Source organism: Caenorhabditis briggsae, assembly GCF_000004555.2.
Source record: "Caenorhabditis briggsae complete genome, chrIV, whole genome shotgun sequence".
NCBI classification, from domain to species: Eukaryota; Metazoa; Nematoda; class Chromadorea; order Rhabditida; family Rhabditidae; genus Caenorhabditis; species Caenorhabditis briggsae.
The window spans coordinates 12,518,633-12,542,459 of record NC_013487.2 but is presented as its reverse complement, the minus strand read 5'-3'; the positions used below and the strand labels follow the sequence as shown (position 1 = coordinate 12,542,459).

Sequence of the window (23,827 nt, the reverse complement as noted above, 5' to 3'; positions counted from 1 at the left end):
ATACTGAAAAAAAATATATGGAGTTTGGAATTTACGAATTTTTCAGAGTTCCGAATTCCAAAATTTCGTAATTTTTCAGAATTTCAGAATCATTCAAAAATTAAATTTTCAGAATTTCAGAATCTCAGAATTTCAAAATTTCAGAATTTCAGAATTTCAGAGTTTTTCATATTTTCACAGCTTCAACTTCAGAACTATTTAGAATTTCAGACTTTCAGAGCTTCGGAATTCCGAATTTTTGAATTTCGGAACTTTTCGGAATTCAACATTTTAGGATTTCTCGGAATATTTTCAGAATTTTTCGGAATTTCAGAGTTTCAGAATTTCAGATTCCACAAGTTTCAGACTACAAAAAACTGTTCCAATTTTTAGTGCGCACATTTTTATTCATTTCTTTCAAATATATTTTTTAGATTTTGAAACAAAATAGAAATTTATTTTCCGGAGAAGAAAATAATTGGTGGTTGTAATAATAAAAAAGGATGCATCAGACGACAGAGAAGATTCGAGATCAGGTCACAAAATTAAAGGAATAGAGACAGATAGGAAGATATATATCGAGTGGCGAACTACATGGAAACCAGACACAGAATTTCAACTATTATCACTTTGTATTGTCATTGCAAATAAAGATTTGGGACTTCTTTGGGGATAGATTGAATCTTAAAGGGACAAAAGAAAAAAATAAAAGAGATGGGTCCGGTGCCAGCTGCCAACGATATTGACGTGATCAGAGGCCTCCGCGCAGTCTGCAGCGCACGAGACCCGAAGAAAAAGTTAAGTAAAAAAAATTATCAGTCCTGATTGCAGCAAAACGTTTTGAGATAGCCGAACGAGCAGCGTTTTTCACAGCATTCCGTCGCGATGCCTCCTCGTTTCTGGTGATGATGGATGTGGAAAAGATCGCGTGTCGTTGGGGCCCAGGATTGATCAATTGGAGCGGAACCTGAAAGAGATTAGAAGTTTAGTGTAAGTTGGATGTGATTATTAAATTATGACCACACGAGTACAGTAGGCAGCTACAGTACTACCGATCAATAAGATATACAAAAACATATTTTTCCGTTGATTTTGACCATTTTCCGGAGTCTGGAGCTCGACGGTCAAATGTCGGATTACTTTGAAACCTATGGAGGCTATGAAACAGACCTAGATTGAAAAGCTTGCTTTCACATAATTTTTTGAACATTTCTAGCTTTTCTGATATTAGCCGATTTCCGAAGGACGCCTGCTTTTTTCCACATTTGCAGTACAAAACCTGGGAAAAGATGTCTTTCAGAAATATGCGATTAGCTGAAAAACTAGGAATTTTCAAAACATTGTGTGAATTCGAAGTTTTCATTTTAGGTCTGTTTTATAACCTCCAACGTTTTCAAAATGATCGAACACTTGACATGCGAGCTCCAGACTCCTGCAAATTGTCATAATGGTCTAAATCTTTTGTATATCTTACTGACCGGTACTGTACTGTATGTACCCCAACCAGTACAGGGTGGGAGGCCTGAAAAGTTAGGTTTTCTTAAAATTTGACCCCCATCCATACATTTGGGTTGAATGCCGAGCTATTATAATTTTAAAACTTTGGTTGTAGCCAAGCAGTCGGACTACTCTAACCCGGACCTTTTTGGACCCTCTCCTGAATATCCTAGCTTCAATTTCTGCACTTTCCCTACTCTCCAAAAAGTTCAAAATTGCCTAAAATTAGCTTTCCATGACTAACCATCTCCGGTTTCCCACTAATTACTTCTAATTTCTTGGCCTATTTTAAATGACGCCATTTTTAACTTATTCTGTTTTTCATCAAAATCTCATGACACCCCCGGGTGTATCCTATCATTAAGCCACACTTATGACAAACTTTTCGAAATCAAAATTTTGTGGATTTTCGAAACTTGCGACATTTTCAGTCCTGACGTAAGGATGTCAGAACACAATAAAATAAGAGAGATGGATGAACAAAATAAGTGGAGAGGAATGAAAATTCTCCCAGGGAGTAGCGCCTCATCAATATTTCAGAGGGGAGACACCCCCACTGAATGGATAAATAAGATAGAAAAAATAGAAAACTAACGTTTGAAAGCTCCCATTCCACCGCACAGTTGATTTCGGCAAACAGCGAGAAGCGTCGTGGTCAGACGTGTTCCACACAATCGGATCGATGCGTCTGAAGGCGTCGGAGTGAGAATCATAAGGGTCAGGAAGGCGACAAGCATCGTCGAGCTGAAAGTTATAACTTAAGAGAATTCTGGATTCATCAAAAGCTTACCTAGAAATCTGACGTAGCCAGTACATCTTGTGATGTACAAGTGTGGCCCGTTGTTGAGAGCGGCGAAGACACTGGAAAAAAGTATTATAACTTCTGAGAGGGAAGTCAAAACGAAGAAGTCAAGAAGACGTGCGAAGAGAAGTCTCGGATTACAGTGTGATTCATTAGAATCGACACTCTCCGATTACCCGGAGAAGACGTCGTAGGGCCCCCAGATATGGGGGTGGGGCGCTCTAGACACTTTTATATAGATATTTATGACGTTGTTGATATATAGATCTCAACGTCTCCAGGGGGAAGGATTCTGAAGAGGAAAAGAAGTGATAAAAGGGAGCCAGGTTTTTGATTTTTATATAATGCGGGGACACAATTTTGAAAGGTGTTAGACATGGTGATTTTCTGATTGCCGGGTTGAAAAGGAGACGTCTGACGTCTTCAGGGGGAGGAGTATTCTAGAATTGTACTTTGAAAGGTTTTGGACTTCTTCAGAAGGTAGTTTTTGTATTGCCCAGAAAATAAAGTCTCTGGGATGTAGGTCTGGAATTTTTAGCGATTTTCGGAATCTTCGGTCAAAAATGAGTCCTCGGTTACTTGGTTATTTAAGAAACTTTGGGCAAAGCCTCCAATTCCAAAAACATTTTTCCTTCGAAAACCTCGTTAATTATTTTCATCGAAATCCAGGAGGAAGATATGTATTTCTCTTCTGTGTGTGTGTAAACAAGATCAGAAATTAGACATTAATAAGGAGAAAAAAAAGAGCACAAGAAGTGGAGAGCTCACACACGGAAACATATGGGGAATGTGAAATATATGAAAATGTGGGCGGAGTCTTAGGAGAAGAAGAAGGAGGAAAATTTGATTGACTTTTTGAGAGAGAAATGGGAACGGAATGATTTTAATGGGGAAATGTGTGTAATTCGAACGTAGAGATTTTTGCAGAGAAATTTAAGAGCCGCCGCATTATTAAACTGCAAAACCAGATGGATCCAGGGGGTCCAGCTATACAGAGAGGGATTTTTTTTTCAAAAATTGCAGAGTTGCAATTTCAATAGACAAAAATTCGACGATGGGAGGAGTTTTGGGGTACAGCTGATTTAGGGGTACAAAATCCATGATTCGGGGATACAAACTTGAAACGTTGTACTCCCTGAATTTTTGCCCAATTATTTTTGGTTGAAACAAAAGTTCGAAATCGAAGAAATTCATTGGAATAGAAAAAAAAATGCGAAAAATGCTCTATTTCGCTGCCGGACTTGAGCTCCGCCCACCCAGAAAACAGGACAATTTTCTAGCCGAAAAATTTTCAATCAACCATGACGTGGGTCATGATCTTTCAAAAAATGTGATTTTACCATATAATTATGCCCACTAATTAGTGTATGTAGTTCTTGGAATTTTTGAGATTTCACAAGTCTCGAGAAGGGACTTTGGACTTTCGAAAACTGAAAACTTAGAGAAGGCGATTTTTAAAAATGTCATTTTTCTAGAATTCGGATTTGTTTATTGGAATTGGCAGGGTTGATAGGTTTCTCTATAAACAAAATTGTTTACTAATTTGATTAGAGAACCTTTAAGAAATTAGAAACTCTGAATCATCGAATACCAAGTATCCATCACACAAAAAACCACAAAAATAGAATCGCCCAAAAAACAACTAAAATTTCTAAAATTGGCTTCTCCTCCTCTTTTTCCCACGCCCCTCCTTTTGAAGGACCTACCTACCAAATATCTCAAAAAATATACACAAAAAATGGCGGTTTTTTTTCACATTCTGGCATTTTTCCCTGATCTAATCTATTATCAAAAATCACTAGGTAAAGTGCATAACAATCTCTGAAAATTCGATTATAAGAAAATGAAGAAAATTGGATACAAACAGGTGTGGGTGCAGTGGAAATTTGCGTAGAGAAAAATCAGGATTTATGGATCTGAACTTTGAATTTATCATCATCCGATGGAGTTTGTAAGAAAACAGGATGTTTGTGTACACATTTGACCTTAAAGGTGGAGGGAAACTGGAAGATCTAGATCGACGAATTCCAGAAAAAACGAACTGAATAAGCTCGAATGCGTAATCTATAGAAAAAAAGAAAGTTCTCGATGTTTATGACTTTTCGTTTCCCTAAGAATCTCTGAAAATGACATTCAATAAACAGATTAAAAAGATTAAATTCGAGATCAATAGTCAGATGTTCTTCTGGATTTTTCAACTTTTTGGGGTTTTGGAAATTTCGGTTGGTTTTTTTTTCAAAGTTACAAAATTACTTTCATGGGAAAGGTTGAAATTTGAACGTTCAGATGAGGTGGGTGTTTTGGAAGAAATAATTTCGCTGCAGGAAATGAGTGATAAGTGATCAGTTAGAAATGATCTGTGTCCAGCAAAAGCAGAAATGTGAGGTCAGAAAAGTAGCAAAGAAGAACCAGGATAGAAGATTTCTAGAAATTTAAAAAAGTCAGCAATTAAGCATGGCGAGAAAATTCTGAAAATTTTCCTTCGAACGCAGAAAGAATCAAGTTTTTAGGACTATTTTGAGTCGAATTACTGTCATTTGAAGTTATAGGGTTAGAGACGCAGTGTGTCTCGTTTCTCTGCGTCTCTCACCTTTAAACTTAAAATGACTGTAACTCGACTCGAGATCATGATATTAGCTCGGTTTTAGTGGGTTTGGTAGGAAAGTTTGTCTATTTTTAACGCGCCAAAAAATCAAATTTCCAGCTCAATCCTGATCCAAGTTATGGCAATTTTAAGAGACGCATGCAGCGAGACACGGTGCGCCTCTGACTCTGAAATTTTGAATGGAAGTTTTTGAAATTTTCACATCGGCAAAAAATATACAAATTTTCTTACTTGACCCGCTCAAACCCGAGTTATTAATACGAATCTGAGCTGAGGTATGGCAATTTGAAAGTTTCCGGTTAGAGACGCGGAGAAACGAGACACACTGCGTCTCTCACCCTATAACTTCAAATGACCATAACTCGGCTCAAAATAATCCTAATAACTTGATTTTTGACAGGTTTTGTTGAATATTTTGTCCGTTTTTAATGTTGGAAAAAATTTGGTGAGTTTGAGCACTCCAAAAAAGTGAATTTCTTGAAACTAGAATCACTATACAAAGCATCAACTACTGCTAACAAATGATGTGTTTTCCTTTCATTCACCTACTTGTTTTTTGAGGCCACCTAGGGGACAGAGGATATTTGAATATTAGGTTGGCGGGAAAGTCTTTGTCACTTTTTCAATAGTTTATTTCTCAAAGAAAAAATAACCGAATAATTAATTATATTGTCCATCATTATCAACAACATGTCTCCAACGTTCCCTCAATTTATGGATTCCATTGCGGTAGAATCCAGCCGGGCGTGAGGCAAAGTATTGTTTGAGTGCCGCTTCGACCGCTCCACGGGAATTGAAGCTTCTTCCTTCGAAGGCACGTGTCATATCGCCAAATAACCAATAGTCGGAAGGAGCAAGATCAGGAGAATACGGGGGGTGAGGGAGAACATTCCATCCATATCCCATCAGCTCCTGCTTCACTTGTTTCGAAACATGTGGGCGAGCGTTATCATGTTGATAGTACACTTTCTTGTCTTTCAGGGCCGAACGGTCGACTGCTTTCTTGAGGTTTCGTAGTTGAGTAGTGTAGAGGTCTCCAGTTATTGTTTTGCCCTCGGGCAGAAGTTCCCAGTAGATGGGGCCGTCCACTCCCCACCACACAGAGAGCATAACTTTTTTCGGATGAAGGTCGGGTTTGGGGACATCCTGTGGGCTCTCTCCTTCTCCAACCCACTGGGATTTCCTGTGGTGATTATCGTAGAAGACCCATTTCTCATCTCCGGTTATTAGCCGGTCCAGCCATCGATCGCCCGCGTGGAGAGTGAGAAGAGTAATCGAATCGTCGACTCGGCGGTCAAGGTTGGCTTGAGTCAGGTGATGAGGTATGAATCGACCAAAAAGTTTTCTCATTCCAAGAGACTTCAAACCTTCAAGGACTGTGCTATGGTGAACTCGAATGTGACAGCTAGTTCACGGCTAGATTGAAATGGATCCGATTGCAATGCGTGCTTCAGCTTGTCCAAATCCAACTCACGGGGTCACCCAGAGCGATCCTTTTCATCGAGCGAGAAGTCATCTTTTTCGAAACGATGGAACCAATTGCGAATAGTATTGTAGTGAGGGGCATGTGTGTTGTACACATTCTTCAAGAAAGTTTCCGAATCCTTCATCGTGGTGTGAGATAGGAAGAGGTAAATCAAAACATGTCTGATGTGAATAGCAGTGGGAACAAACATATCGTTTCAATTACAGATGAGGAGCAGGGAAGGAGATGGGGACTTGTTTATATGGAAGGTTCTTATCACCTTGTTATTCACTAGAGTCGATATCATACACAGCCTCCATATACGAGAACAGTGATTAAACAAACAGAGTGACAAAGACTTTCCCGCCAACCTAATAACAATGAGATTCCTTTATTTTTCTCAACGATTCTCGTCTAGTGTGCCATTCATTAAAAGTACTTTTACATATCTGATCAAACCCGGAAACAAAGAAAAAAGGAATTAGTTCGAAAGTAAAAACGGAGGGTAATTAGAAGTTCTAATTCAGAAGACGTGTGTGATGTGAAGATGTGGAAGAAAACGACGTGAGAGTTGAGAAAGGAAATAATGTTTATGATTGAAGAAAAGAAGAAGAAGGATGTGAATTAGATACACACACCCTAGCACGGGCAGGATGAATAGGGATGGACGGGAAACATCCGGGATTCTATTGTGAGCACAGAACGGTGGAGCTGAAAAGGGGAAGAAGGTTGTTTTGTTGAGATGAAGACGTCATCAGGATAATATGAGAAGTTCTATACCGGAAATGGAAGTTGCAAAAAGAAGGGCTTCTTGGAACAGTTAAACCTTCTCCAAATTAAGAAGTTCTGGGTGGTATGGGGTCCTGGGCATTATGCCCGCCCACTGAATGTTTTATGTAGTCTCTGATCCTTTAAAAGTACAAGACCATTTAGGAATTCTGCAAATCACAACCTTCGAAAATTCCACGTGTACCTAGCAAACACCCATGACAAATATCATAATAGGTGAGCATGGGACAACTGGTCCCGGACCAGTATCTTTGAGCAAATAGAAAAAATGTGGGATTTTAGAGTAGATCAAAAAGGTTACGAAAGAGATCAGATTCTCGGAATAGGTCCCAGATATCCAGGGCACACATTTCGAAATTCAGTGAACCATAAAATAACACGGAACTAGACAATAGAACAAAAAAAATGAAATGAATGATTTTTTAGACGGCGAGACAGAAGACATTCATTCCAGATGGAATTCAGAATTCAGAATACGAAATTATAAATAAGATGATATTAAAGGCTGGAACAAACTGCCTTTTTCAGTCAAGTAGATCCAGATGATGTCAAGAATCTGATGGATCTAGTTGGAGAAGAGGAAGAAGACGTCTTCTTGACAGAAAGTGACACGAAGAGAATAACAATCATACAAACTAAATGTCGGTAGACAACAACGCAAGGGAGAATTACTAGAGAAGAAGGATTCGTAGCCTCCAGAGATCGAAACAATCAGAATTCTGTAGAAGAGGGGTGATTCAGAAGACGTCACGGTGTCAGAAGAGAAGTGATATTCGGTAGAAGAGACAAATAAGAAAATTATAGGTAACAATTCTGCTGTACGAATTTTGAAATTGCCGGGTTTTTTTTTCTATAGAGAATACATGGAACTGAATATTTCAAATTTAATAGTTAAAGGTACATAAAAAATGGGGAAATGAAAAAAACAAAATTTCTCGAAATTCCGTTCATATATGCCCCTCGAGGAGTTGAGCTTGTGGAATCACCGGAGGAGGTGCCGCGCAGCTACCGAGTGAGCTACGACGGCGCCGCCATCGTGCTCTTTGAGCTCAATTATCTCGGTTCCTTTCAAAGATATAAAAAAGTTATGAACTGACAAAATTCATCATGATATCACCAGTTTTATCAGTTTACCAATAAAAATAGGAAAATTTCGAATCTGAAAATCCAGAATCAAATTTTTGACTTCCTGGGTATTGGAATCTCTAGACTTTTTTTTGTTTTTCATATTAATAAAGTTCCTACTATAGTTTTAAACCCTAGACACTTTTTGTTTTTTATTATTGTTTTCCTGATTGCTCATCTCTTAACCCCCGTCTGACAGACACTACAAAAAATTCTAACCGCTTGTAAATAATAAATACTCATCAGAAAACTTGAGATACAAAACCTAAGAATGTCTTGCTTTATAAAAAACAAGACTACATGGCGTCACTGAAAATGGGGGAGGTGCTAATTTCCAATTTCCATAAGCCCTTGTCTCCGCTTTTCGGCTAAAAATACTTGAAAAATTGACGAAAGTGTGAAAAACGAGTAATCATGGATCATATTTAGAAGGGGACATGCTAATTGGATGCTCTTTTTGTCATCCCATTCAGAAGAAAAAGAAAATCTGTCCCATTTTAGGGGGAGAAAGAGGGCTAATTGTGGTCGGGTGTACTACTAGAGTGACTTTTTGAACCGAATGAGAAAGAGGCGGAGTTTGAAGACGTGTCGAATGGAAGAAAATAGGAGGAGGGAGATAAAAGTAATTGGGTCGTTATGGAGAAGTACAGAGAATTTTTTGTGCGGTGGTGGAGAAAATGGATTTTGCAGAATAGGAAAAAGATTGAAAGCTATAAGATTTTAAGTGGTATTTCGAAGAAATGACGTTAAGTGAATCTACAAAAAAAGTGGACATCCGGACAAACAGAAACTGTTGATGTCCAAAATCTAGGGAGATTTGATAAGTAAGAAATTGAGCAAGGCGCATAGCAAGCCGCATAAAAATTCATTTATCTTACTGACAAGAAAACTCAAAAAATTATCTTTTGAACGCAAAAACAATCTAATTCCTAGGACTATTTTGAGTCGAGTTACTGAAGTTATAGAGCGAGAGACGCAGTGTGTCTCGTTTCTCTGCGTATCTCACCTCAAAACTTTAAATGACTGTAACTCGGCTCAAAATCATGCTCCTAGCTCAATTTTGAACGGGTTTGGCATAAATTTTTTTTTCTACTTTTTGTTGATATTTTAAAAAAATAAACAACTTTTAAAACCAATTTTCGATTTTTTGCGGGCTGATGTGGGATTCCTTGATTTCTTTCGAACTTTAATCTCCTCCCTCTTTTTTGCCTAATTTGAATACCTAAACATACAGGAAACAGATGTCCTTCACTGAAACTAATTCTTTGCAGAGCACAAAAAAAACACAGAATAAAGAAACGGACGCGGGGCACAAATAGTGCATAATTGATGGGAGAAAATGTAGGGACGGACACTGGATAAAAAAGTGGATTACAATGGTATATCATTAGTAACGTTTTGAATCTGAAATTCCAAAAAAAAGAAGGTTGGATAAGATCTGGATGATCCTATTTACTTGAGCTAAAAAAAATAGGGGAAATTCGTCATTTAAAGGAGTATTCTGGGAAAAAGATAGGATCAAGAGGAACCTGATTTTTTGATCTGAAAAATAATCTGAAAATATTTCAAACGACAACACAATTTATAAAGATACTGTCATTTGGTTTTCGAGAGACGCAGACAGTTAGAACTCACTGACAAGAAAATTTTTAGAATTTTCTTTCGAACGCAAAAAGAATCAAGTTTCTAGGACTATTTTGAGTCAAATTGCGGTTATTTGAAGTTACGGGGCGAGAGACGCAATGTGTCTCGTTTCTCTGCATCACTCGCCTCAAAACTTTAAATGGCTGTACATGTCACGGCTCCCAGAAGAGCTCGGAATGTGAATTTTCTTGACTAAAATCGGTTATTTTCTAGGCTTTTTAAATATTAAAAAAAAAAGTCGAACCTTTTTTTTTTTTGAAAAAAGAACCCAGTCTTAAAGGAGGCCAGACACAAAAAAAAAGTTTTCCTGATTTTTTGCATAGAGAACCCCCATGAGGGGTTGAACTCATGACAGGCTGCTCAGGGGTACAGCGCCGCTACCGGCTGAGCTACGGGGGCGCGAAGGCGCCTGACGACCGATGGTCTACATAAGCGCGGCGCGATTTCGTCCCCCGAAATTTTTGCTGTCTCGCCTCCTTTAAAAAGCTAGAAAAGTATGTAATGAACACTTTAATATTTCAATATTTTTAAACCTAGAATTTCTAAAATCGTAGTAAAAAATCTCAACTTTTAGTGAAAACAACAACAAAAATTGTAAACAACTCATCAATAAATGTCATCTCGGATCTTAAAAAACCGGAGAAGCAGAATCTATTACGTACTGAAAAATGAGACTAATTTGAAGGAAAATGTGGAGAAGATGTGTCCGTAATAACCGTCGAACATACGTCACTCTACTCGTTTTTAGATTAAGAAGAGGAAATGAAAAGCGACGACTTCTGTAGTTGAAGAATCCGGGAAGAGAGTTCTGGAAGGTTCAAGTAACTTCCGACTAAAACACATTTTTTGAAACTGCCAAACAATTTTTTGACATTTTCAAGTTTGAAAGGTTCTTCTAAATAATATTTGGCTTCATAAAAAGAGAAAAGTTCACTCATAAAAAGTTTGGCAGAGTGCCAAAACTAAATAAATGAAACTTGCAATATATATGAATATTGTTGCGATAGAAGAACAAAAAAGATGTGTATCATGTTACAGAAAAGAAAATGATGTGATCCAAGTTTACATGGTTCAAAAAGTTTTTCTGGAGAAATGGTTTAAAGTTTTCTCTTCGAGAGCTTTCTGAAGCTTAACAGGAACATGTCTACTAAAACTTCCTCCTTTTGCAATTAAGATGAAAAAATGGAATTAGTATTCCATTTTCGATTTCAGAAGTGTCTGAAGCTTACAATGAATGGAAGAAAAGTCACGAAGCCAGTCTGGAAAATGGCTAAGGAAACTTTAAAAAAAAATTAAGACTTCCATAAAATCTCTAGTACCATAAAACCTGTATAAGAAGGGCCCTCTAGCTTTGAACTTTTAGCCAAAAACATGTTTAAACATTTTATCTAACTGCTAAGCTCACTAACAAAAAACAACTATTATATTTGAGCTCTTTACAAAATAAAACCGAAAAAAACAACCTAGTGTCCACCCAGAAAATATTTTTGATTATTCACCCGTTTTTTTCCCAAGTGTCCACCACCTTTCTCTTAATGAGTTGACTCAATCTTTGTGCCCTAATTGAATACACTTGCTTGTTTTCTTCTCGTCACCTTTCAAATCCATTGTTTTTTATTCCCCTAAAATGATTCATTTCCCAGAGAAGACCAGTGAGCAGAAAGTGACTCTAAACTACACAGCAATGTGTCACAAGTCATACGAAAAAAGTGGACAAATGATGATAAGATAACAACATTATGTAGACAGTTAGTATTGATTTTTATTTGTGTGGGGGTTTGAGTTCGCTAGGTTTTTGAACTTTCTATTATTATGAAGGTAAGTGACCTCATTTTTTTGGTCAACTAATTATTAGTGTGCATCAAAAAATAACCAAACAAAATTCATAGCTTTTAACTCTTTTATGGATCTTATTAAAGACGTTTTGAAGGTAATTCAAAAAATAGCTCTGCAAAAATGAAGTCTCTTTCACAAAAAGAGAACCTTTTTGGATCACTAGAATATTCAAAAAAGTAGCAATTTTATGCCATAGTTGCTGCTGAAAACCTAGAATAATCAAGTCTTCAAAAAAGCGCCATTTTTGAAGTCACTAATACGAGACAGTCATTTTATGAGATCATGAAAAATACACAACATTTTGGAACTATAAATGTTGATGACCTAGAAAACTCATTTTGCAAAAGTTAGGCCACCATATTAAAATTGTCTAGAAAATATACCAGGTGAGTAACAGTCTATTTACCATGCCGGCCTAGAACACGCACCAGGCGAGTAACACGTCATTTCTAGGTCAATTAACGTGGTGGCCTAGAAAAATCAACTTGCAAAAGTTGAGCCCCTTATTAAAATGCGCTAGAAAACAAACCAGGGGAACATCAGGACACTTCTATGCCATTTATCATGGTGGCCTAGAAAACTCAACTTTCTAAAGTTAGGCCACCATACCAAATGGTCTAAAAACACACCAGGTGAATATCAGGGCGTTTCTATGTCTTTTCTTTTTATGAGATCATGAAAATGTTTTTTTTTGAGGAACAAATCCTATAATACAAATTCAAACATCAAGATTTTCCACTTCCAAAAAAAACAAGTTCTTACAAGGAAATCCCCGAAATCTCTAAACCTACTTAACTCAATTTTCCCCATTTTTGCAGACATCAGCGGCGGTTCCAAATGCGATATTCGGACAAAACAGTTTTATGATTCGAAATGTGGTCGAAGATCAGGGAAAAGTGGTTTTCATATGTCTCATCACAGTGTTATTCTCCATTTTACCAGTTGGATACAATATCGTTTTACTGAATGTTCCAGAAAAAGTAATACAAAGTTTTGTTTTCGATAACTTTGAAAATATATTTGGGCTGAAATTAAGTCCGACGGAGGAGAGTTTGGTTTGGTGAGTTTTTTAAAATGAGAAAAACGAGCCTTCCAATATTTCAGGGCACTTACAGTATCCTCGCAAGGAGTTGGTGCTTTAATAGGATGTATTCTGGTGGCTCCCATGTCTAAATTTGGAGCTAAACACGTGCTGATGTGTTATAACAACGTCATTCTGATTGTCGGTAAGAGCATAGATTCATGACGTTTGATGGACATATTTGTAGGTTCCTTACTTATGTTTGTATCTTACTGGATGGCTTTTCCAATTGCATTTATAACGGGCAGAATTTTGACGGGTAAGTGTGAAGGAATTCAAAAAAGAGCTTCTGGATTTCGGAAATGGAGTTTCTGCAGAATTTCTTCAGAAAAAATTTAACTAACTCAAGTAGTCTCAAGATTATTTTTCGGAATTTTTCACTCCGGTTTCTGAACTTTTTCAAATGAAAGCCTAAAAAATTTTCAGGAGTTTACACTGGACTAGCATGCGCATTTGCTCCATTATATCTCCAACAAATTATTCCAAAAAACATCAAAGGATCGATGAGTTGTTTTTTGCACATTGCCGTTTGTTTTGGCTCATCTCTCGGAGCAATATTTTCTCTTCCATTCATGTTTGGCTCAGATACCACGTGGCCAATTTTGGTGGTCTTACCTGCGGTTCTAGGTAAGACATTTGGACAAAAAGACACAGAACCGTTGTTTTAGGTCTTATCATGCTCTCCGCCTCGTACTTCATCCCAGACACACCCAATAATCTTCTCCAATTGGGACGATACACAGAAGCAATAGAAAGTATCAAGTAGGTTGTGTAGACATTTTGAATTTCCAGGAATTAAAGTGAACCCATTTAGATTCTATTACGATATAGAAGATAGTGACGAGGATGAGATTATCAAAGAGTACTGGGATATGGTACCAGAAATGCCAGAACAACTTTCCCTTTGCTCTGCCTTCATGAATTCTTCAATCCGACGAGGTATTCTCCTTGGAATGGTTGTTAGTGCTACTCAGATCTTCTCTGGAAGCATGGTGTCGATTTCCTACTCCACAGAGTAAGAAGAGCTTCCAGAATCTAGAATCTAGATCTTGAATATTGATAATTTCCAGAATGTTCTCCGCTGTTTCTTTTGTGGATATCCTAGTTCCATTCCTTCCGGCGCTCGGATCCATAATCTCTATTCTTCTAACTATCCCAGCTCTTCGCTGGGTGGAGACACGTGGTCGGCGACCGCTTCTTCTCAAAACCCTGATGTTTTGTATAGCTGCAAATGTATTTTTGTTGATGTTTACATTGTTATCCGGTGAAAAATCTGGATGGGCATCGTGGGGATTCGCCGCGGCATTTTTCATGTATGGAGTTGGCTATAATTTGGGAGTTGGACCAGTTGCATATTTTTTACCGGCAGAACTGGTACCTCCAGAAGCCGCCAGTGCTAGTTTAGGAGCCGCCGTAGCTGTCAACTGGATTTGTACTATTACAACTACCCTCTTCTACTATCCATTGAGTAAAACAATCGGAGGATGGAGTTATCTCATTTTCATTATCCCAACGTATGATTTTTTTAATAATTAAAATAACTCTAACTATTTGCAGATCTTTGTTTTCAATGATTTTATGGAGGTTACTACCGGAAACTAAGTTTCATTATAAGGTAAAAGAAAATTTGGTTTTTAATTTTTGTAAATTTTTGAAATACATTTTTCAGATTGATCCATTGGAAATTCGACTTCTCACCGATTTGGGACCATCCATAGCACCAAATTATGGAACTTTAGACTTAGATGAGCCAACGTTGTTTTAATATTTGCAGTTTATAGCCCTTGTTAACAATGAAATTGTTGCTTTTTTTCTAAGCTCTCGTTCAACCTACTAAATTTTGATTTCAAAGGGAAAACATGAAAAAGTTTATTCAATAAAATTTGATAAACGTTTTTTAAGGCAGTACGGAATTTGATCTTATAAATGTGTAACTTATTTCCAATTTTACACTTCCCAATTCAAACTGCCGCCAACAACGACACTCCGCTCATGCCGCAGCGCGCGTTGTTTAGCGAAGCTCTCTTTCAAAAAAAAACTGCGTTCCAATCAATTTAATCGACTAAACTGGTTTTTTGTTGGTTTTTCAGCTATTTTTGAGTTTTTATTGATTCGAGGCCTTTAGAGAGTTGAATACCCACATTTATCCAATAATTTTCATTGGTTTTTCTTCCTAAAATTTGTTCGAAAGATGTTATAGAGGCTAGACAAGCGAAACAGCATGACGGTCGTCTTTTATTGATTTTCTAGTTGTTTTTCTGCTTTGTTGATTGATTTCTCCCGTTCTTCATCTCTTTAACCTACATTTTCAGCCAAAACTCGTGTAATGTCTGACCACGAGGGAGCATCACCGGCGTCGTCAGCCCCATCGTCCCCATTGGTTCCAGTGTCTCCAAGATCCGATCACAACGCTCCAGAATCTCCGTCCGGAGACGTCGCCGATTTGTATAAAGATGACGTGAGTTGTAGAAGATTTTCAATATAAATTATATAATTATTTTTTTCAGGATTCTCCATTAGCCCCACGAAGCCCAGCTTCTCCAAGAAAATCGCCTGAAAACTCGCCTGTAGGAAGTCCAGTCAAAACTACAAAAGTAGTGATCTCCAGTGACGAAGATTCTGACGACGAGGGGCCATCGTCAAAAAAACAGCGTGCAGTTCTGTCGGACTCTGATGCTAGTGATACAGAAGCAACAACGAAGAAGTCGCGAATCACATTGGACTCGGACGATTCGGATCAAGAAGGTGATAAGCAACAGAAACGCAAGGACTTGTTCGGAGATGACAGTGACGATGACGATTTCGATCGTCCAAAGAAGCAAAATGACGATCTGGATGAGTTGGTGAAAGGGGACTTGGAAGAGGATCGAGGAGAGCAACAGCGTCCGATTTATGATAGTGATGATGACGATGGACCATCGGATAGACGTGGAGGGCGGAATTTTGAGTGGGATTTCGATAAGATGTTAGCAGAGAAGAAGGCAGAAAGGAAGAGAAAAACTCGTCGTGGAAAAGACGGAGGCATTGATATTATCAATGATGATGATGGAATGGTAGCGAAGTTGGTGGAGAAAATGAAGCATGCGGCGAAATCTGATCGAAATGCAAATGTGGAGCGGAAGCCGGCATTCCAAAAAATCAAAATGCTTCCAGAAGTGAAGGCGATCATGCTGAGAGCGGGAATTGTCGAAGTGCTCATTGAGAATGGGTTTATGAGTGCTCTCTCCGAATGGCTGGCTCCTCTCCCCGATAAATGTCTTCCAGCACTAGACATTCGTATTACTGTACTCAAGCTTCTTCACAATCCACGCTTCTGGAAGCTCGACAGAAGCACTCTGAAGCAGTCGGGACTCGGAAAAGCTGTCATGATGTTGTACAAGCATCCGAATGAGACCAAAGAGAACAAGGCGATCGCTAATAAGCTGATTGGAGAGTGGGCGAGACCGATTTATCATCTGGATACGGACTACAGTACAGTGTCAAGACAAGAGCGTGAGGAGCGGGACTATTCGAGAATGCCGGAGAAGAGAAAGAAGAAGTTGCAGTAAGAATATTCTAGGCACAAGCAATCCCTAAAAAATTATTTTTCAGTAGCCGCGAAGAGGAACCAGACGAGGACGAGGCGCCGAAACGGCCGCGAATCAGAGACGCCGAAGGGTTGGGGCCGACGAAGTCGTTGGATTTGAAGCCTGGAGACAAGGGATACATCAATCGAGCACGTGTCCCGAAGCCTTCTACCAAGGACTATGTCATTCGTCCAGAGTGGAGAGTGTCTGGAGAGTTCAAAGGGGTGAGTGAGCAGTTTATTGCGAAAATATGACTGAAAATTGAGAAAAATCTATTTTTGTCAAGAAAAATTGATCCGTTTATTCGAGAAACAACGAATTTCGCTGAAAAATTTGCTAAATATCGGAAAATTGCAGAAAAATGACTCAGAATTTTGAATTTTTAAGCTCCGTTTTGTAAAGAAAAGCATGTAGATTCACACAAAAGACAAGTTGTTTTAAAAATCCTAAAATAAGAAAAAATCATCGAAATTTTTTTTTCGAACACTGGCCTTTAGAGAGCCTCGAAATGTTTCAAAATTAACTGGAAATGGCCAAAAAATGACCAAAAATCGCTTTAATATAAAGTGAAATAGCATTTAAAAAATCTAAAAATGTTCCAAAATTAACTGAAAATGGAAAAGAATAACTTGATACTGATCTGAAATGACCAAAAAATGACTTTAAAATGCCTTCAAATGGTCGAAAAATAGCCTAAACATGTTTCAAAATTAACTAAAAATTACCAAAAATTGCTTCAAAATAATCTGAAGTGGCCTAAAGTAGCTTGAAAATGGTCTAAAGAAGCCTCAAAATGTTCCTTAAGATGAATAAAAATGTATTTTTTTTCAGGAGAAGAAGGCGTCCGGCTCAAAGCGTTATGACCAAACACTTCGTGATTTCCAAGAGAGAACCCGGAAATCCAAAGCCAATCGTCTCGTGAAAGTATCTCTCGAAGGTAGAAACATGGGAATTTAAATACTTTTTATAACACTCGATCCAATTTTAAAAAAAAATATTTCTCTCTTTTTTTCTTTTTCAAAATGATTCCATTTAATATTTGTGTCTCTTTCTCTCTCTCCCGAAATAAATTGTGTTCTCTTTCACTGTTCTTTCATCTTTATCCTTCCCTTTATATTTGTATTTAATTCTTTTTTATGGTTTTTCATTCTCACAGAATCTCTCTGAATCTCGGTCAAACTGGCCTCCTTTCCCCCTTTCGAACAAGTGTTTCATGACAAGTGCTCCCCGCTGTTGCCTCCAATCACTTATCAGGTATCTCTACCGTCTCTTCAGCCAATCAGTGCTCTCTCGTCTCGGAGAGAGCATCCTGAAGATTTGCTCACACACAAAGCCATCCCTCCGTTTTTCTCTCCGCCGGCCGTACCCGATTTTTCCGTTTTTCCGCCTATTGAATACCTTGTTGTTTAGGCCCCCCCAACAGTTTATTATTAATTCATAGACCCGGTGTTCGTTTTCCGGTCGAGCAGTGAAAACCATAATAGAGAAAAGTGGTTTTCTATTATTTGAAACCGAGGGAGTGTGTGATTCGAGGAGAGTGCAGAGAGAGAGAGGAGGTAAACAGAACAGAGACCGGTGGAAAATGGTGTTCATCCGAATTTGTCTCTCTTTTTCCGAATTTTTTTCGATTTTTTCATGTTCTTTTTACATTGATTTTTCAAATCGAAAAAATTCAAATATCCCGCAAGATCGCTGGAAATTTGCAGTCTCACTTTCTTGCCATTTCATTCTCCCTTCGTCTCGCATACGAAATTCGCCCATCTAGTTTTTTTTTCAATGGTTTTTCTTTTCCGCTGACTTTCCATTTTTCCCGAACAGATGGCTTCTCTAATCTGGCGTAAAACGGCGCCGTTTCTCGCATACCTAATGAATTGGGGGAGGATTTTCAATTCAGAATTAGGTCTAGATATTCTATGCGCCTTTAAAGCTTCTAGATTTTCGGAAATTTTTCGACAATTTTCGGTATCTTTTCCGATAAAAAAAACGAAAAAAAAACTAAAAACGATGAAATGGTAAACTGTCTAAATTCGAGAAATTTCGACTAAAAATCATTATTTTGAGAAATCTCAAAATTAATGGAATATTCCGATTTTGAAAAGTTAGGCATTTCGGATTTTGAAAATTGCAAAATTTTGGAAATATTCTGATTTTTTAAAATTTTAGAAAATTGCGATTTTGAAATTTTTAGAATTTCTGGGACTTTGGATTTTTTAAAGAATTTGTTAACATGCCCATTTACAAAATTTCCAAATTTCGGAATATTCCTATTTTCAAATTTCGAAGTTTTTGAATTTCAGAATATTCCAGTTTGGAAAGTTTCAGAATTCCAGAATTTCGGAATATTCTGATTTACAAACTTTCAGAATTTCGGAATATTTCAGTTTTGAAAATTTCAGTATATTCTGATTTTGAAAACTCCAGAATCTCGAAAATTTCGGATTTTCATTTTCCGAATGTCGCATTTTCAGAAATTTTCGATTTCGAATCCCTTTGAACATGCTGTTCAAACCAAGTTATACTGTAGTCCGCAAACACCGTCACGGAAAAAATCACATTTTCGTTTCAGTTTTTTAGTTTCGATTTTTCGTTTCCCAATGATAAGAAACACACAATTTTGTTGTGGTTTGCTGTGGCTCTTTATGCTTCGCCTTTTGTAGCTCACGATGTTTTTTTTCTGAACGTTTTGTATACGCGTCCTAATGCGAACAGCCGTGACTACAGTAAAATTAGCGTTGGTCTTGACGCGAAAGTTTCGAATTAAACTGCTGATTTGCTACTTAAGGCGCCTTTTTGCCGCCACTTGGCATATATATTCTTCTCCTCTCGAACCACACCCTTCGGGCCTTCACCAATGCCTTGGCGGTTGTTGCCTTCTCTCTCTCTCCGAAAATAAACGCCCTGTACGACACACACACACAGTGCCCTTCCTCTCCGCTTCCTCCAGGTAGTAAAAGTCTCTCCTCGATTCATGTACTCTCTCATCCCTCAATGCCTCCCGTGTCCGATGCCTTCCTTCTTCCCCATGACTACTGCTGTACAGGCCCGTGGTTGTGTGTGTTGTCACCTTCTTCTTCTACACTGTACTACGACGTTTCATTTTTCGCTATTTTTTTTCTGCGAGCTGCTTCTGAAGGCGTGGTTCCCCTTATGATAATGTGTTTTAAAAGGGGAAGAAGAAGACGTTGAGTGGTGTGTAAACCAGAACTATTTAATATTGCAGTACACACATACACACTTTCTCTCTAACTGTCTCAATAGAGATCGTTACGTTGATAAACGAGGCGTCTTTTCTGTCCCTCTTACTTGATTACTATAGAAGTCGTCGATCAGAATTCTAGAAATTTTTGAAAATTTTTGAAATTCAAATTGGCAGAATACCAGTTCTCTGCATACACTTTGCAGTGGAAGTTTCCACACACTGTTTGCCGTTTGTCTGATTTCTGATAATCCGTTTGACAATCAGAGGGAGCACCCGAAAGAATGCATATTTTCCGATGTTTTGTGTTCTGATTTGAACTTTTCGGGGTTATTTTGTGCGGAAATGTAGATTCACATGAAAATGAAGAAAAAATCCAAAAAAAATTTTATATCAGAAAAACGCATCGAAAAACGATTCGGGACGAGCTTGAGTTTTCTAGTCCCCCGGCTGCGAATTTGAATTCCTTCTCGATTTGTTCTCTCGAAAATCGCTAAAAATTTAAAAAAAAACCTCACAAAAAAACCCAAAAAACCTGAAAAACGCGAAAAATCCGGACTTTTTTCAGATTTTTCTCAATTTTTCTCTCAGAAAAACTTCAAAAAATCACGAAAAACCTGGAAAAAGCACTGTAAATCAAGAAAATATTTGAATTCGCGCGCTTCCTCTCCGCAGGGGGACTAGAAAACTCCGGCTCGTCCCTATAGCCGTTTATCTCAATTTAGGAATGTTTTTCTTTATTTTCATATGAATCTACATGATTTTCTGTACAAAACACATCAATTTAAGGTTCTCTTTTCTCCAAACTCAAACTATATGATGCGCCTTTAAAGTTCCAACTGTCAATCATCGAAAGTCGATATTTTATGACTTTTCCTAAGCGCTCGCTTTTTTCCATCGTTTTATGCATCAAAATGGCAACACCACCATCACACTCTTTTTTCGTCAATTTATCGCCTTTTTGTTTGCTCTCACGAGGTTTTTAGAGTGTGTTTCAGTTTCAGTTTTTCGTTCCCCAGTGATAAGAAACACATCATTTTGTTGTGGTTGGCTCTGTGGCTCTGTGGCTCCTTATGATTTGCCTTCTGAAGCTCACAGTTTTTTTCAACGTCTTGTAAACGCGCTCTAATCCGAATAACAGTAATACTCAGTAAAATTACCGTAGGTCTCGACGCGAAAGGAAACTTTCCTTCTCCAATCTTTGGTCAGTTTGGCTTTGCCAGATTGAAATAATGAGGAGAAGAAGAAAGAGAAAAACCCAATTGAAATTATCCAATTGGACCTCTTCCTCCTCTTCTTCTGTCTCATTTTGTCTATTTTCTGGCTACACAACCACACACATTTCAAATGTTTCCAAACAGAAAAGCACAAAGCATCATCATTGTTTCCTTTTCTCCCCATTTTGTCTGGACCCCCAACGAGAGAGAATGTTCCATGCGAGACGCAGACAACCTTTCTGCATATGTTATATCATCATCTTATGCTTCTGAAGAAGAACAGAAATGAGCTGGAGGTACTTGATAAATGTGGTGTAATTTCCATCCGTTTTCCCGCTTCTTCTTCCGAACGACTCTTTTCCTCTTGCAAGAGATATTGGCTCTTTTCTCGCGGGTCCATTCGTCGTTCCCACGTGATCGGAAAAAGTAATATGATGAGAGATATATGATGATGATGGCTAGTAGTTACGACACATATTTATCTATATTTTTCACCTTGGAAGAAAAGCTGGGAGATGTTTTCATCCTAATCATCAGGCTTTTTAAACAGTTTTTGCCAGTTATTTTTTGGAATCTTCAAAACTTTTGGACAGTTTTTTGTTCTCCGAAACGGTCCAAAAACCGTACAAAATTGAGCCTAAAATTGCCCAAAACTGACTAAAAATGAACCAAAGATGACCCGGAAACGAGCAGAAAATAAGCCAAAAACGGATCAAAAGCGGTCCAAAAAGGGGTATCTTTCAGAAACTTAGCTATCAGGAAATTTTCGAAAAGTTATGTGCATGCAAAGTTTTCAATCTAGGTCAGTTTTACACTCTCCGAAATTTTCAACGTGATCGGAAACTTGACAACCGAGTTCAGACTTCTGAAAATGGTCAAAATGGCCAAACAACAGCTAAAAATACGTTTTTGCGTATGTTATCTACTGTAGGTTCTGCGTCCAGCGAATTCAGTTTTTCGAAAATATATAAATTTGAAACATCTAAAAATTGAGGTCGAGTACTCTCTCACTTTCGAGTTTCAAGACAAAAAAAAGGCACATCTTATCGTGAATATTCGTGTCGGCGCCATCCTTTTTCCTCCTCCCAACAACACAATTAATAGTGACCCCATTAAAACCATGCCCCCAGGTGTTTTCCATGTCGCCGTCCCTCCCTCATTCGTTCGCTTTTTCTACCTCTTCGAAATACCGAAAAAGTGTACTTGGCCCTTGTCGCCTTCTTCTTCTTCTTCTTATTCCTCCCCATCTTCCTTTTCCCATATTCTTACGTCCTTTTCTTCTTCTTCTTCTTCTCTATTGCCACGTATCGAGTTTCAAGGTTTTCTTTCTTTTTTTCTCATTTTTTTATGTCAGTGCCGTCGTATTCAAGACTATTTAGCCGTCTTATGCAACCTTTTATACTTTGAATCCGCCTTGGATTTTTGGAATCTTTTCTAGAATTTGAAATACTGGGATTCAAATTCTCAGAATTTTCCGATTAAAAAATCCTATTTTGAAAATTTCAGAATATTCCAACTTTAAAAATTTTGGATTTTGAAAATTCTGAATTTCCAAATTCTTTAATTTTGGAGTATTCTGATTTTCAAAATTCCGGAATTTAGAAAATCTCCTATTTTAAAATTTTCATAAACTTTCGAAAATTCCGAAATTTTGAAATATTCCGATTTTGAAAATTTTGAAAATTTTGGATTATTCCGAATTCGAAAATTTGAAAAAAAAACAATTTCGAAAATTTCAGAATTTTCCGATTTTCAAAATTGCGGAATGCTTCCGTTTTGAGAATTTCGGATTTAAAAAATTTCAGAGATGTGGAATATTTCGGCTTTTAAAATTTCTATTCTCAAAGTTTGAAATTTTCAGATTTTGAAAAATTCAGAAATTCGGAAAATTCTGACTTTTTAAATTTTGTATTTTCAGAATATTCCGATATTCAAATTTTGACATACCGTTGTCCAAAAACCTCTAATTCCAAAAATGGAATTTTAGGAAATTCGGATTTTTTAGAATTTCCGTTCCGTTCTAATCCATGTAGATTAAAAAAATCCTTCTGAAAAAGTTCCGAGTTTCTAAATTTCTTTTATTCGGAATATTCCGATTTTTTAAAATTTGATATACCGTAGTCCAGACTGCTCTAATTCCCAGAACTTCTAAAACAGGATGAGAATTTGAAACCTTTGAAAATAACAAAATCCATAGCTTCCGGTCGTGAAACCACTTGTCAAAGCACTGGCTAGCACAAGCGAATCTTCTTCTTCAGCTGCAAAGAAAATCTTGTGGACACACAACAAATCCTCAAAAAGTTTCAAAGATGCGTCCTCTCTCACCTGTCCAACAGCAACTTTCTCGGGTTTTCCCAGTATTCCCTCATCCTCCTAAATAACAACAGCTGACCCTATCCCATCATCAACTGCCCCAACTGCCCCAAAGACTCGCCCTCTGGTTCCATTTCCCCCCATTTCTTCTATGTCTCTTCTTTCCCCTTCAGCTTCTTCTTCTTGTTCTTCCAATGGCTATCTGCTCTGTGTCCGATTCCAATGTCATTTTTCTTCTTTTTGTCTATGAGTTGCAGCAGTCATCCTGAAACACACACATACACAAAAACGTTTTTTTTGTGCTCCAACCCAAACATTTTTTTCGCCAAGTTCTTTTTTTTTCATTCTCCAAAGAAGTAGAAGAAGCCATTTCCTTCTTCTATTTTGCTCTGGAATGCGTTTCCGGTGAAGAAGGAGAAAAATGGGCGAAGAAGATGAACGCGAAATGGAAGGAAGTGTCTTTGGGGCAGCTGGTGGTTCCAGATTATTTTCTTTTTTTTTTTGGTTTCAAAAAGCCTAAAAATTGGTGTTTTTGTTTTATTTTTTGCAGAAAATTATGTAGATTAACATAAAAACATAGTTGCAAGCGGGCACATGACGTGCCGGCTGATAACTTGTCCCTAGAACGAGATATTCAGACGGTTTTGGTACTAAATGATAGATCTCGACAGGGCCCATCGCGCACATATTGTTTGAGCCGGATTCCGGTCCG

At 37.8% G+C, this 23,827-nt stretch overlaps 3 protein-coding genes across 3 annotated transcripts; 2 read left to right on the top strand and 1 right to left on the bottom strand.

Annotated features, from left to right (window-relative positions):
* Positions 1 to 794: 794 nt before the first annotated feature.
* Cbr-ins-1 lies at positions 795 to 2,292 on the bottom strand (the record flags this gene model as incomplete). The annotated part of the gene is made up of 3 exons (XM_002634519.1): positions 795 to 946; positions 2,072 to 2,220; positions 2,267 to 2,292. 3 exons carry the CDS (start codon positions 2,290 to 2,292, stop codon positions 795 to 797), a joined length of 327 nt encoding a protein of 108 aa, XP_002634565.1.
* Positions 2,293 to 11,718: 9,426 nt separating this feature from the next.
* CBG08372 lies at positions 11,719 to 14,588 on the top strand (the record flags this gene model as incomplete). The annotated part of the gene is made up of 10 exons (XM_045236042.1): positions 11,719 to 11,724; positions 12,561 to 12,802; positions 12,847 to 12,968; positions 13,011 to 13,082; positions 13,250 to 13,450; positions 13,492 to 13,585; positions 13,638 to 13,838; positions 13,894 to 14,337; positions 14,381 to 14,438; positions 14,493 to 14,588. 10 exons carry the CDS (start codon positions 11,719 to 11,721, stop codon positions 14,586 to 14,588), a joined length of 1,536 nt encoding a protein of 511 aa, XP_045093748.1.
* Positions 14,589 to 15,149: 561 nt separating this feature from the next.
* CBG08373 lies at positions 15,150 to 17,346 on the top strand (the record flags this gene model as incomplete). Its single annotated transcript, XM_045236041.1, has 4 exons — positions 15,150 to 15,281; positions 15,331 to 16,367; positions 16,415 to 16,613; positions 17,221 to 17,346. The coding sequence occupies 4 exons, from the start codon at positions 15,150 to 15,152 to the stop codon at positions 17,344 to 17,346; spliced, it is 1,494 nt and encodes a 497-aa protein (XP_045093749.1).
* Positions 17,347 to 23,827: the final 6,481 nt, after the last annotated feature.